The sequence below is a fragment of the Alexandromys fortis genome, unplaced genomic scaffold (genome assembly GCF_014885135.2).
Source record: "Alexandromys fortis isolate MF-2015 unplaced genomic scaffold, M_Fortis_MF-2015_v1.1 scaffold_26, whole genome shotgun sequence".
NCBI lineage: Eukaryota > Metazoa > Chordata > Mammalia > Rodentia > Cricetidae > Alexandromys > Alexandromys fortis.
In genome coordinates this window covers 4,052,473-4,063,806 of record NW_026067894.1, presented here as the reverse complement: position 1 = coordinate 4,063,806, position 11,334 = coordinate 4,052,473, and the positions used below count along the sequence as shown (strand labels likewise).

The 11,334-nt window shown below is 55.4% G+C and overlaps 1 protein-coding gene across 1 annotated transcript in view; it reads left to right on the top strand.

Annotated features, from left to right (window-relative positions):
- The first annotated feature begins 990 nt into the window (after positions 1-990).
- Ece1 (endothelin converting enzyme 1) overlaps positions 991-11,334 on the top strand; it is a 95,759-nt gene continuing 85,415 nt past the window's right edge. The window contains exon 1 of the mRNA XM_050150727.1: positions 991-1,145. Coding sequence (XP_050006684.1) covers positions 1,143-1,145 — 3 coding nt within the window. The 5' untranslated portion in view covers positions 991-1,142. The remainder of the gene's footprint in view (positions 1,146-11,334) is intronic.

Sequence of the window (11,334 nt, the reverse complement as noted above, 5' to 3'; positions counted from 1 at the left end):
ACTCCACCCCTCTATCTGGGCAAGAGCAGTACATGAGCCATCTCTCCAGCCCTGAGACCTGTCTTTAAAAAAAAAAAGTCACAGAGAAAAGTCACACAAACAAAACAAAGCACACATGTTCGCCTCACAGGATACACTGACCTCTCTGTCTCACCAACCGAGTCATCTACAAAGCTGTGGTAAATCTCTGCCATGTTCCTCAACTGTGTATGGGCACTTACACGTGGAGCGAACGGGATTCACCTTCTACTCTTTCCTAACAGAGGCACGAAGCCTCTTTCTACCACGCCCACACGCATGCTCAACAGGTCACAAATGCACAGCTCACACAGCACACGCAGTCTCCTCTTCTTTCCTCCTCTGCACCTGCGCAGCAGGCATGAGGAGAAAGTTTCTCCGCTGGAGGTGTAAGTGCCCTCGCCTACCGGGCCTTCATTCCATTTCTCTTTGCTTTGCCCCTCTCTCAAGTGCGCGCGCACGTGTACGTGTGTACACACACACACACACACACACACACACGAGTAACAATCCCCAAATATAGTCCTCTGTCTTTCCACATAAACACACAGGCATGCAGAATCCATCCCTTCCCCCTTTTCTGTCTCCTCCCTCCTTTCTTGCACACACACACACACACACACACACACTCGCAGCTGCAGCGATCGGGGTCATACTCCAGTGCAGGCGCCAGGCAAAAGACAAAGGTCGCCCAAACTCTCAGAGCCCCAACTGGGCACAGGTGGGCCTGTAGCCAGCTCCATCTGACCCTAGAAGCGGGTCCCGACAGGTCTAGTCTAGGCACGCCGAGTTGGAGGACCGGGCGCGCGCCCCTGGATCCACCAGCATCCCGGGTAGCCGGGGGCTCCTGCGTTCCGGCAGGCCACGGGTTAAGAAGCCCGCGGGGGCAGGGGAGTTCGGTCTACGCGTCTGATTGGCTGTTGCTCCCGGGGCCCACAGCCCCCGCGCCTCGGTATTGGTTCGCGGTGGGTCCCACCTCCTGGCCTGGGCGCCCAAGCCGCGCGCGCCGCCCCGGCAGCTAGCCGCGCCGTCCGATCGGAGAGCGCAGCGCAGCGCCGAGCAGCCGAAGCCTGAGCCACAGCGGGAGGTGCAGCCAGAGCCGGGCCGTTCGGAGCCCGCGAGCGATGGTGAGTACGCCCGCAGCCCGCCGCGGGTCGATGAAGCCCGACGGTCCCGGCAGTAGCACGGTGATGGCATCCTGGCCGGCTCGCGGGGGGCTGGGCGTCCCTTGCAGCTGCGGCCCGCGGCTCGCGTCCCGCTGTTCTTAGGCGTGAAGCCGGGGGGCGTCCGGGCCGCGAGTACCTTGGTTTTGGACTGCTAGTTCCGGCCTTGCGTGGAAGACTTAGGGTGGCGCTTTGGATTTGAGGGGACAGCTGGTGAGATAGGTTTAAGGTATGCGTAAGTCTCTGAGCTTGGTTTGGCGTGGAGACCTTGGGCAGCCAGGCCGGGTCGATTCAAGAGACGTCAGGGTTCGGCTGGCCTTGAGCTCCCATCCCGCATAGTTCAAGTGGGTTTGGAGTTCGAGAACGCTCTGTACATCTTGGGAGACCGGGTACTTTTCTCCTACTGCCGATCCTGCTGTGTGGCGCGTGGGGTAGGGTGGCTCAGAGAGGAGGGCGGACAGTCTGAGGTTCTGCGAGTTATCTGGTGTCTCCAGCATCTCCCAGTAATGAATCCTCAGAGGAGGGGCCAAGTGCTAGCTCCTTTGGGCAAAAGCACTAGGGTAAAGGGTTTCTTGAGGAAGGGGATTTCGTTGGGGCTTAAGCCTCAGGAGTGACACCCATCTAATCCAGACCCGGTTGCTTTTGAGAGCTTCTGGTAGGCGAGTTGTCTCTGACGCAGAGCCAAAGCCTCAGGTTGCCTCTCCAGAGCCTGTTATTGTCTCTCCATCACAGGCCAGGTGTGCGTCTCTTCCTGTGAACCTCTCATTGCCTCCTCTTTGGCCTGTGCCCTGGATCCAAGACACCCTGTCTGACCTGCTTTTCGTCTGGGCTCTCTGTGGTTGGTCCCAGACTTGCCCACTCCTATGATGTCACTTTCAAGTCTTAGGGGTTCAGTGAGGAATGGAGGGTACCATGGAGAGAGCGGAAAAGGCTGCAGTGACAGCTCCAGGATCAGCTGTCCTGCCCTTAGGTCCCTCAAACCCCACTGATAGGAACGTAAGTTCCCCTTAGACACCGATTTCCTCTGTTCTCTGAGTCTCCTCTCTTACCCATTGGCATCTTTCCCACGAGACATCCCTCTAGAGACTGATGACTGAATTCGACCCCCAAGGTGCCCAGAGAGCCATCCTCTTGGACCTGACTTACCTCCCCATTAAGAATCGCCCAGGAATGTGTTGCTTGGACAGTTTCATGGCTGGGGAATGCGTCACCTGTGGACCAGCTCTTGATTTAAAACCTGAGGATGTGAGACAGCAATAAAAGAGGGACCGACTCTGAGGTCACACGTCCTCTCTCTGTACCCACCCCGATCTGAGCTGCTCACAAAGAGGGGGTTTTTCCTCCTGAGCAAGCACCAGGAAATCTGGTGTCGTGGTGCCTGCCTCTCATCCCAGTGTTTGGGGGGTGGCGGCAGGCAGGTCGTGAGTTCAAGGGCAGCCTGAGCGCAAACAAACCAACTAACAGCCTTGGTGTCATTTCTTTCATAATTTGATTTTATTTGTAAGAGTGCTCGGCTTCCATGTATGTGAGTGTACCTCATGCATGCCCGGTGCTTAGGGAGACCAGAAAAGAGTGTCGGATCTCCTGGACCCGGAGTAACAGTTATGAGCCACATGTAGGTGCTTGAAACTGACCCCTGGGGGTCCTCTGCAAGAGCAACTGCTCTTAGCTGACTGGGCCATCTCCGGCTAACACCTGAAAAGCTTCCTAGCCCATCTGTAAGACCTTAGACTTTGTCCCCAAACAGATTTGGGCTCTTGTCCCTTTTCCTTCACATCCCCACAGGGGCTTTGGTCGGGCTTATTATAACCCCATCCTGCCCTTTCATCAGTGAGATGGCTGATGGTTCCCATCTCCTAGGACAGTGTGGGGATCAGGCTGAGTTAATCCCAAGTGAGAGTGTCTGGGATACCATTTACTTTCTTTTACAACCTTGAGCTCCGAGTAGGAAGTTCCGTTGATCTTTGTCATGTGTAGGAGATGACTGTGATTCTTAAAGAAAGGGAATGTCCTGTTTCTTGTTTAACAGAGGCTTACAGGATGCTTGCTCTGTGCCAGACCTTCTACAAGGGGGAAAAGGTGGCATAAACCATGTGTTGACGTGGCTTCTACCCATCCCTAAATGTCCTCAGGCCAGGTGTCATGCCCTTCGGGGAGGTGGCTGTGTCACGGCCAGCAAGTGTTCCCTTCTGGCTGGAGAGGTGGGAGAGTGATCAAGCCGATGTGATCCAAAGGAGGAACACTTGAACCTGTGTGATAGCGGACCTGAGGTGTGAGGACACAGAATACTCAGGGCAGGACCAGAGTAGGGCTGTTTACCGCTCAGGTATGTGGGTGGGAGCAGCTGAGGGAACAAGGCAGGCTTGGGAAACAGAGAGCAGAGGCCTTGACTGCCACCAGGGGAGGGGGGCGGGAGCCCACTATAGTCCGCTGACGCACAGTGTTGATGCACCGTGAGTGGGTGGGGTGAGGACTGACGTCAGGCCTCCTTGGGTTCCCCTGAATCTGGTTTCTTTTGCCATCCTTCCCAAGAGGGGCTTGGATTCAGAGCTACTTCACTCTGGTCTTCAATTCAGCTTCCCACCCCTGCGGCAGAGCACCCCCAGGTTCTAATGGGGTTTCTTTGCCCTGCGCAGGCTGCTTCCTGTGGTTGGCTTTGGGTCTCCCTGGGACTCCCAGCTCTCCACCCAGGTCCCTAACCTCTTGGCAGAGAATCAGCACTGTTCTTAATGGCCTCCTGTCGAAAGCGCCCACCCCCACCCCTCGCCAGCCCTCAGCGCAAGCTATAGGGATGCGAACTCCCAAGAGGCTTTTTATATCTCCTACCTCCAGATGTCCTCAAACCACCCGGTGGCGGGGATGGGAAGGAGGTGGTCCAGCGGCACAGCTGGCGGGATGTTAAAGGCATGAGCCCGCCAGGTCTAGGAGGGCTAAGCAGGCAGAGGGGCTGAAGGGAAGGAGGCAACCCCCAACTCCCACACAGTTCCGGTGGTGTCTTACATTCCACACAGTGGGGAGGGCAACTGAGTTGGGGCTGCTGTTGGATAGAGGGAGGTCTTCACTGAACAGAGGTTGAACTGAAGACAAGATCCAGGACCCAAATTTGAATCCTGATGTCCCGTCAGATTGCTGTGTGACCTTAGGGCAGGCTTTCTCCCTCTCTGTGTTCCTTTTCCTGCCATGCGGGACAGTTGTACTCTGCTTTTGAGGACATCGCTGTGAGGATACCGACATGGAAACATGGAGAAATTATTAAAAACACAAGGGACAGTGTTATTGTTTGGAGGTAGGAGGCAGGGGGTTCTGAGCGTAGGGTGGTGGCCACCTTGACCTGGCCTGGCCTCGAGACTGGGTTACGCTAGGTTATTCATGGCCCCGCACTTGTGCTTGGCTAAGTAGCCAAGCAGTGGCGGCTGCTCATGTGTCTTTGCATTGCCTCAGTGTTTGATAAAGAAGGATGCTGTTGCCTTCTGGGAAGGAATGAGCCCAGTTTTTAAGATCTATTTACAGAGACTTCCATCCTGTCAGGAGTAGGGGCCGTGGAGAGCAGAGGTGGCTACGAGGAGGGGGAGCCATCCGCAGATAGGTGGTTTTGGTGTGTCTGCGCTGTCATGTCCACTTGCAGTAATTGTGTTCATCACCGGTTCATGCATCCACCAAGTCAGCCCGGGACTGTGGTCAGTGTGGCTGAGATTGACATGTCTCTGCCACAGTCGGGTAGGCAAGCCTATGGGCAGGAAATGACAAGTGCAGTTCCTGTTGCTATGGAGACGTGGGGGCGGGAGGGGATGGGGATGGGGCACCTGGCCTGGGATTGGAAGAGGCTCCTTGAGACCATGACATTCTTCAGGCTACAGCCTGAAGAAAGAATGAATGAGTGGAGCCAGGCTTCACGGTGCAAGCCTGTAATCCCAACCTTGAAGAGACAGAGGCAGCAAGAGGGTTGCCAGAGTTTGAGGCCAACGGAGGGCTGCGTAGCGAAACTCGAAACTCAGTCTCCATCACCACAGAAGCGCGAGTGAGTCCAGAAGGGGCTTCAGGCAGTGGGTATGCGTATGTAAGATGAAGCAGCAGCTGGCCTCTGCTCGCTCAAGAGGGGTGCCGGGGACGTCTGGCAGCTAGCCAGAGCGGGTGCACTTGGGGAGGGCCATGGAGGGATTTGGGTCTTGATTCTAAGGCCAGTGGGGAGCCACTCAGGAGTTTAGAGTTAGGGCTCCCCCTCCCCCATTTCTCCCCAGGCCCTAGGGATGAGGCTTCCTAGGCCTGGGGTTGTGAGAGCAGATGCCCAGAGTTCCCTTGGGGAGCTGAGGTCTTGAGCCAGGGAGCAAAGGGCGTTGACCCCTAACTGCTACTTGTTTAACCTTCCTGAGAAAGCTCCTGGGGATGGGAGGGGGCGGGGACCTGACCCCTGGGCAACAGGCAGAGGTACTGGGGGCTGCTGGGTCAGGCTGCTGGCCAGGCTGAAAGGCTGGTGGCCTGCTTCCTTGGACAGGATCACCTTTGCTCACCGTTCTTGGGTCCCACTGCTGAGGAGAGGCAGAGCCAGGCCTAACACACAGTCCAGACCTCCCATCTCCCTGGCTTCTGTGACAGTCACTCTCTGCCTGGCACTGCCCAGGACTCCTGACTGGCTGTATCCTGGGATTTCGGACCTGTGTGTAGATGACACAGCCCCTGGCCCAGAAGCGGTCTCTCCAAGCCCACCTCCTGGCCTGCTCAGTTGCCTTCTTGGCTGGGATGCAAGGGCGGGTGTGGGCGGCAGCCAGGAGGACTCGGGTTACAGTGTAAACACATCATGTCAATATTTACTTCTGCCTGGAGCCAGAACCTCCCCCTCCCATCTGCTGCCTCTGCAGGTGCTCCAGGAGAACCAAGGCCAAGTAGAGACCCCCCAATAAGACACTCTCCCTTCCCAGGCCTTAGTTTCTCCGCCTGCACAATGACAAAGCTGGAATTGTCAACAGCCATTTTCAGGCTCCTCCTGTAGAGCACTAAGCATAGCGAGCCCGACCTTGATCATGTGTCGGCCTGGTTTGCACCTAACCTTACCATTGTCTGGGATGGTGGACAGTTTCACATGACCCTTGAACTCCGACTTTGGGCCCTGAGGAGGGGGGGTGCCCACGGCCCCTGTTTTGGATGGTCAGTGAGAGAACACTCAGCAGAGCTGGCACAGGAAGGGACAGGAGAAATGGTCGTGGCAGCCCTTCTATTCCAAAGAAATGTTTTGTGATTCTCTGAATCCAGACTCTGGTTTGCGTCACTTGGAAACTGCAGCCTAGGGTGGGGACTCTAACCTCACGGCCTCCCAGTGCTCTGAGGTCAGGACTTGAGTCGGACCCCCCCAGTCAGACGGTGAAGCTCCTGATGTGTGGGCTGAGGTCCAGGACTGCTATGGCCACATTTATGTGTGGCCGGTGCAGAGGTTGCAGGCAGCTCATGGGGAGGGAGGGAGGACTAATTTCCTAAGCAGTTGTTTTGTAGAAGTGAGTCCATTGAGCACGTGAGTGGGCCAGTCCCCTCCACCCTGAGAAGAGGGACCGCAGGTGGCAGGCTTGATGGTGAACAGCCCACGAAGGCAAGGTGGGACAGGGCAGGGCACAGCAAAGCAGGACCCTGGGGACTGAGTCTCGGGACTTGGTCTTGGAGACTAGGAAACCCAGGATCTAATCTGGTTCCATCACTTTTTTTTAAATTGCTTAGTTCATTAACTGAGATACGGTCTCATGTAGCCCAGGCTGGCCTGGATCATTCTGTATAGCCTGGCTCACTCTGTGTAGCTGAAGGGGACCTTGAACCTCTGCTACTACCTCATGAGTGCTGGGGTTACAGGTACAATCACACCAGGTTTACCCCGTGATGGGGATTGAACCCAGGGCCTCATGCACGCTAGGCAAGCACTCTACCCATTGGGCTGTGCCTGCATCCCTTTCCACTGTGTCACTTTCTGCTCTATGTCTTCCCTCTGAACTTGGTTTCCTCTCCAGTGTGAACCTGCTGGGACGTTTTGGTTCAGTAGTTGCACGAGTTAGAACACATCTTGCTTCAGGATCTGTGCTGAGGCGTCCAGGGGCTCCACAAAGCCCAGCTCAGTGTTGGGGAGTTTAGGGGTTCCTTGGCGCTCGGCTGCTGTCACTGTCACTGCCCGACTGTGATGCGGTGACACTGGTGCACAGATCAGGTACTACCGTAAGTATTGGCAGTGTCCCCAGGGCACACGCATCCTACCCTGCCTGCTTTTGCCAGTGTGGTCTCTGTTTAACATTTGGACCAAGATGGATGACATTCTACAGCCCCCATAGGCCCGTCATAGGCGGGTGACATGGTACAGTTCCAGAATCTGCTTTTTGTTAAGCTGAGTTGTGTCCTGTTGAGTAGATAAACTTGTAACCATCTGTGACTGACATTTGGGTTGCTCTCAGTTTGGGGCCAGTGTGACATTCTTGTTCATGTCCATACGTGTCTGACTTATGTAGCTGCCCCTCCACCCTCTGACGGAGGTGTTCCATTTCGGAGCCTGCCACTGCCCTCCCTGTCACAGCTAGTGCTTGGCCTAGAACACGCTTCCAGGGCCTGATGGTCTCATCCCTTGGCTCCTCCTCTATAGCCCTGCCCCTGCCCTCGGGGCCTGGCAAACCCTGAACTGCATTCTGCCAGCCCTGGATTCCTCAGGTTAAAGAAGAGGTTCCCCTGGCCCTCCAGCATGTCCTGCCACTGATTGGCTATATGGCTTAGGCTTGTACCTTCCACTCCCCCACCCTAAACCCCGCCCCCCCCCCCCCCCCCCCCCCCCCCCCCCCCCCCCCCCCCCCCCCCCCCCCCCCCCCCCCCCCCCCCCCCCCCCCCCCCCGCAAAGCATTTTGTGGATTGAAGATCCCCATCACTGGCTTCTGGTGGTCTCCTTGTTGGGGGACCACTTGCTCCATCAATAGGGTTTTTCTGCCTCCAGGGTTGGATCAAGATAATCCCTTAGCCCCAGCTACCCTTTCCCTCCACAGAAGGCCCTGGGAGAGAAGATGGCTCTTTCTCTCTTGATCCCCTCCCTGATAGCTTCCTTCTGAGTCTGCCCCACCCTAGGAGGTTTAGAAGAGACAGCCTTGGCATCAGGCCAGCCTGGACTTGTGCTTTTTATCACACGCCAAGGCTCTGGCCTTGGGCAATTCACTCCGTCTTCACCTACGGGTCGTAAAAGACAAATGAGGTCCCAACTCATCCAAAGGACAAAAATCTCTGTGGTCATCAAACCCCAGCCTGCAAGGAGCTCAGGTCCAGTGGAGAAAAATCTGATACCACGTGCAAGCCCGCCTGCCAGAGACATCATTTTAGAGAGCAGCAAGAAAGCAAAGCGGGGAGGCACGGGAGAATGGCTGTGATGTGGCGGCTCTTGGTGGTGGTCAGAGCGGGAAGGTTGGGGAGAGGGCAGCAGGGTAAAGATGTAGAGGAGGAATTTGGGGCAGAAAGAACAGGAAGTACAGAGAGCACACTATAGAGCCATAGGACTTGGCATGCTAAGGTGGAAGATGGCCGGCGTGGCTGAGCAGAGGCATCATGGGAAGGTGTCAGAGGAGGTGGACGGGACCGGGGCTAGTCATGAGAGCCACATCTGGAGGGGAAGCGAATTGGCATCTCATTCCCAGAGTGATGTCAAGTCCCTGGAAGTCTTCGATGCGGCAACTCCTTTGGGTTTGTTTTAGAAAGGTATTGGCTGCTGTGTGCGGGATAGACTGAAGGGGGCAGGAGCGAGGCAAAGAGAGGTTGTGTCCAGCAGGAGATGCACCCTGGCCTAAGGGTGTGGCTGTGCTTGTGTCTCCAGAGGCTAGGCTTTAGTTACTTTAGGGATGCAGAGGGTTAGAGGATGGTAGTGCAAAATGCATCCATACCACCATTCCTGGTAGGAAGGTTCGGTGGTCGTTATTCTCCAGTTAGACAGACTCATCTTTCACCCACGCTTGAACTCAGCCTCACCATTCTCCCAAGTGAGCCAGTTCTCACCACCAGGCTCCCAGAATCCCGGAGAGCCTGAGCTTGCTTCCCCTGTTTTTACATACCCTGCCTACTGAGAATGAGGGCAGGGGTGGCCATGGTTACAAGGACAGCCCTATGCCCTCGGCTATAGCCCTGTTCCGGGCATTCCTGTGGCTTTGTGGTTCCCGGGTGGCGTTTCTTTTTCCTCGAGTGTCTAGGTGGTCAGTGGACTTCTTCCTGGACTTCCAGGAACAGTGAACAGGGTGGGGAGACATAAGAGGGTAGGAGAGTTCACGGAATTCTCTGGAAGTGGGATGTAGGCGTCCTCCAGACTGACTTCCTCTTGGGGAGGCAAAGAATAGAAAGAGGGCTGGGGAAACAGCTCAGTGGATAAGAATGCTTGCTGCCCAAGGCATGAGGGCCTGAATTCAGTCTCCAGTGCTGTGTAAAAAGATAGGCATGGCTCCACAATCATCAGGATTTTTTTTTTGCTTGTTTGTTTGTTTTGTTGTTGTTGTTGTTTCTCAAGACAGGGTTTCTTTGTAGCTTTGGAGCCTGTCCTGGAACTAGCTCTTGTAGACCAGGCTGGCCTCGAACTCACAGAGATCTGTCTGCCTCTACCTCCTGAGTGCTGGGATTAAAGGCGTGCACCACACTTCCCGGTTCCCCACACTCGTCTGTAACCCCAGTGCTGTGAGGGTCGGAGACAAGAGGATCACGGGCTTGCTGGCTGCCAGCCCAGCTCCAGGTCTAGTGGGAGATCCTGCCTCAAGGGACTAATGTGGAGCGTGATGGAGCTGGATACCTGATGTCCTCCTTTGACCTCCACACCATACATTGGGAGCTTGTACCTGCAAACACATATATGTTCATATACCACACATGGACACCATCAACATCACACTCATGGGCACCAAAAATTTAAAAACAAAGCAAGGCAAAAAAAAAAAAAAAGTTCAGAAAGGACAAGAGTTCTCCCCAGGCCACACAGCAAATTCAGTACTGTGTCTTAGAACCCGATCCAGGGTCTTGATCCTGTGTTCTTTCTGTTCCGAATGTGACTTCTGGAGCCAACAGGCATGGGTTCTGGTTCACTCCTGTCTCTGAGTCCCAGCTGGGTCCTTTGGTGAGCAACCATCTCTGGGCCTTGGTCTTCTCTGACATAGGATGGCTAACACCTCCGCTGTATGGCATGGCTGAGGACAGATGTCAAGTTCCTCAGGCCTGAAGGCGGTTCCCACGGAGAGTCTTTAGTAATGGGGGCTGTTGTTGCTGTGACGGTTCTGTCACGATGGTTGTGTGGACTCCGTGTTCCACCTGCTGTGGGAACAAAGTCACAGTAGCTCTTCTGAAGTCTCCAGCACAGCTCTGGGATGAGCAGATTCAGACCCCCCAGGAAAAGGAATCCAGAACTTCAGACCCTGGCAGATCCCGGGGCTGCCTCTGAGGGAGGAATGGGGATTAGCATATTAGCATAGCTGCATTTAGAAGGGGGAGGAAGGGGACTTACGAGGCAGAAAATGGTGGAACTCTGACAGAACTAACATCTGCTGAGTGCCAGGCATGAAGTCTCTGGGCTCATCAGGAAGTGAGAGGCCTATGGGAGAGCTAGACAAGCCAGCAGGGAAGTTGTTGGATGGTATTGTGTGGGTGTGTGGGCAGCTTTGAAGGACCAGAGGAACGGGCAGCTAACTGGGCCCAGGGATCTGATGTTTGAGCTGGCTCCTGGAGTCTACCAGTCAGGCAGAGCCAGGAGTGGCAAAGCCAGAACCTGGACAGCCTGGCTCCAGACTCTGTGTTCTCACCCACATGGCATGCCAACTAGATATGACTTGTGTATTGGTGGCTCCACAGAGCCTCGGACAGCTCACCAATTGCGTTCTCTTTCACCCTCTGCCTCTGTTCTCTGCAGACTCCTGCCCGTCTGCCAGGGAGAGACTCTGCCTTTGAGGATGCTTAGGACTTGGGGAGTCCCCATGACACACCGATTCCATTCCTGAAGCTGGCAACAGAGGAGTGGTTTCTGTTCTGTTTTGCAGGGACCCTCTGCCCTACGCCCCGCACCTCCTCTGCTCATAGCAACAAGGCCATTAGCTGTCCTCAGACACAGGGGAGGTGGCTCTTAACTGATGAGCCCAGAGTACACGTTACAGGCCTAAGCAAGTGGAAGGACTGGAACCTGCCCCTG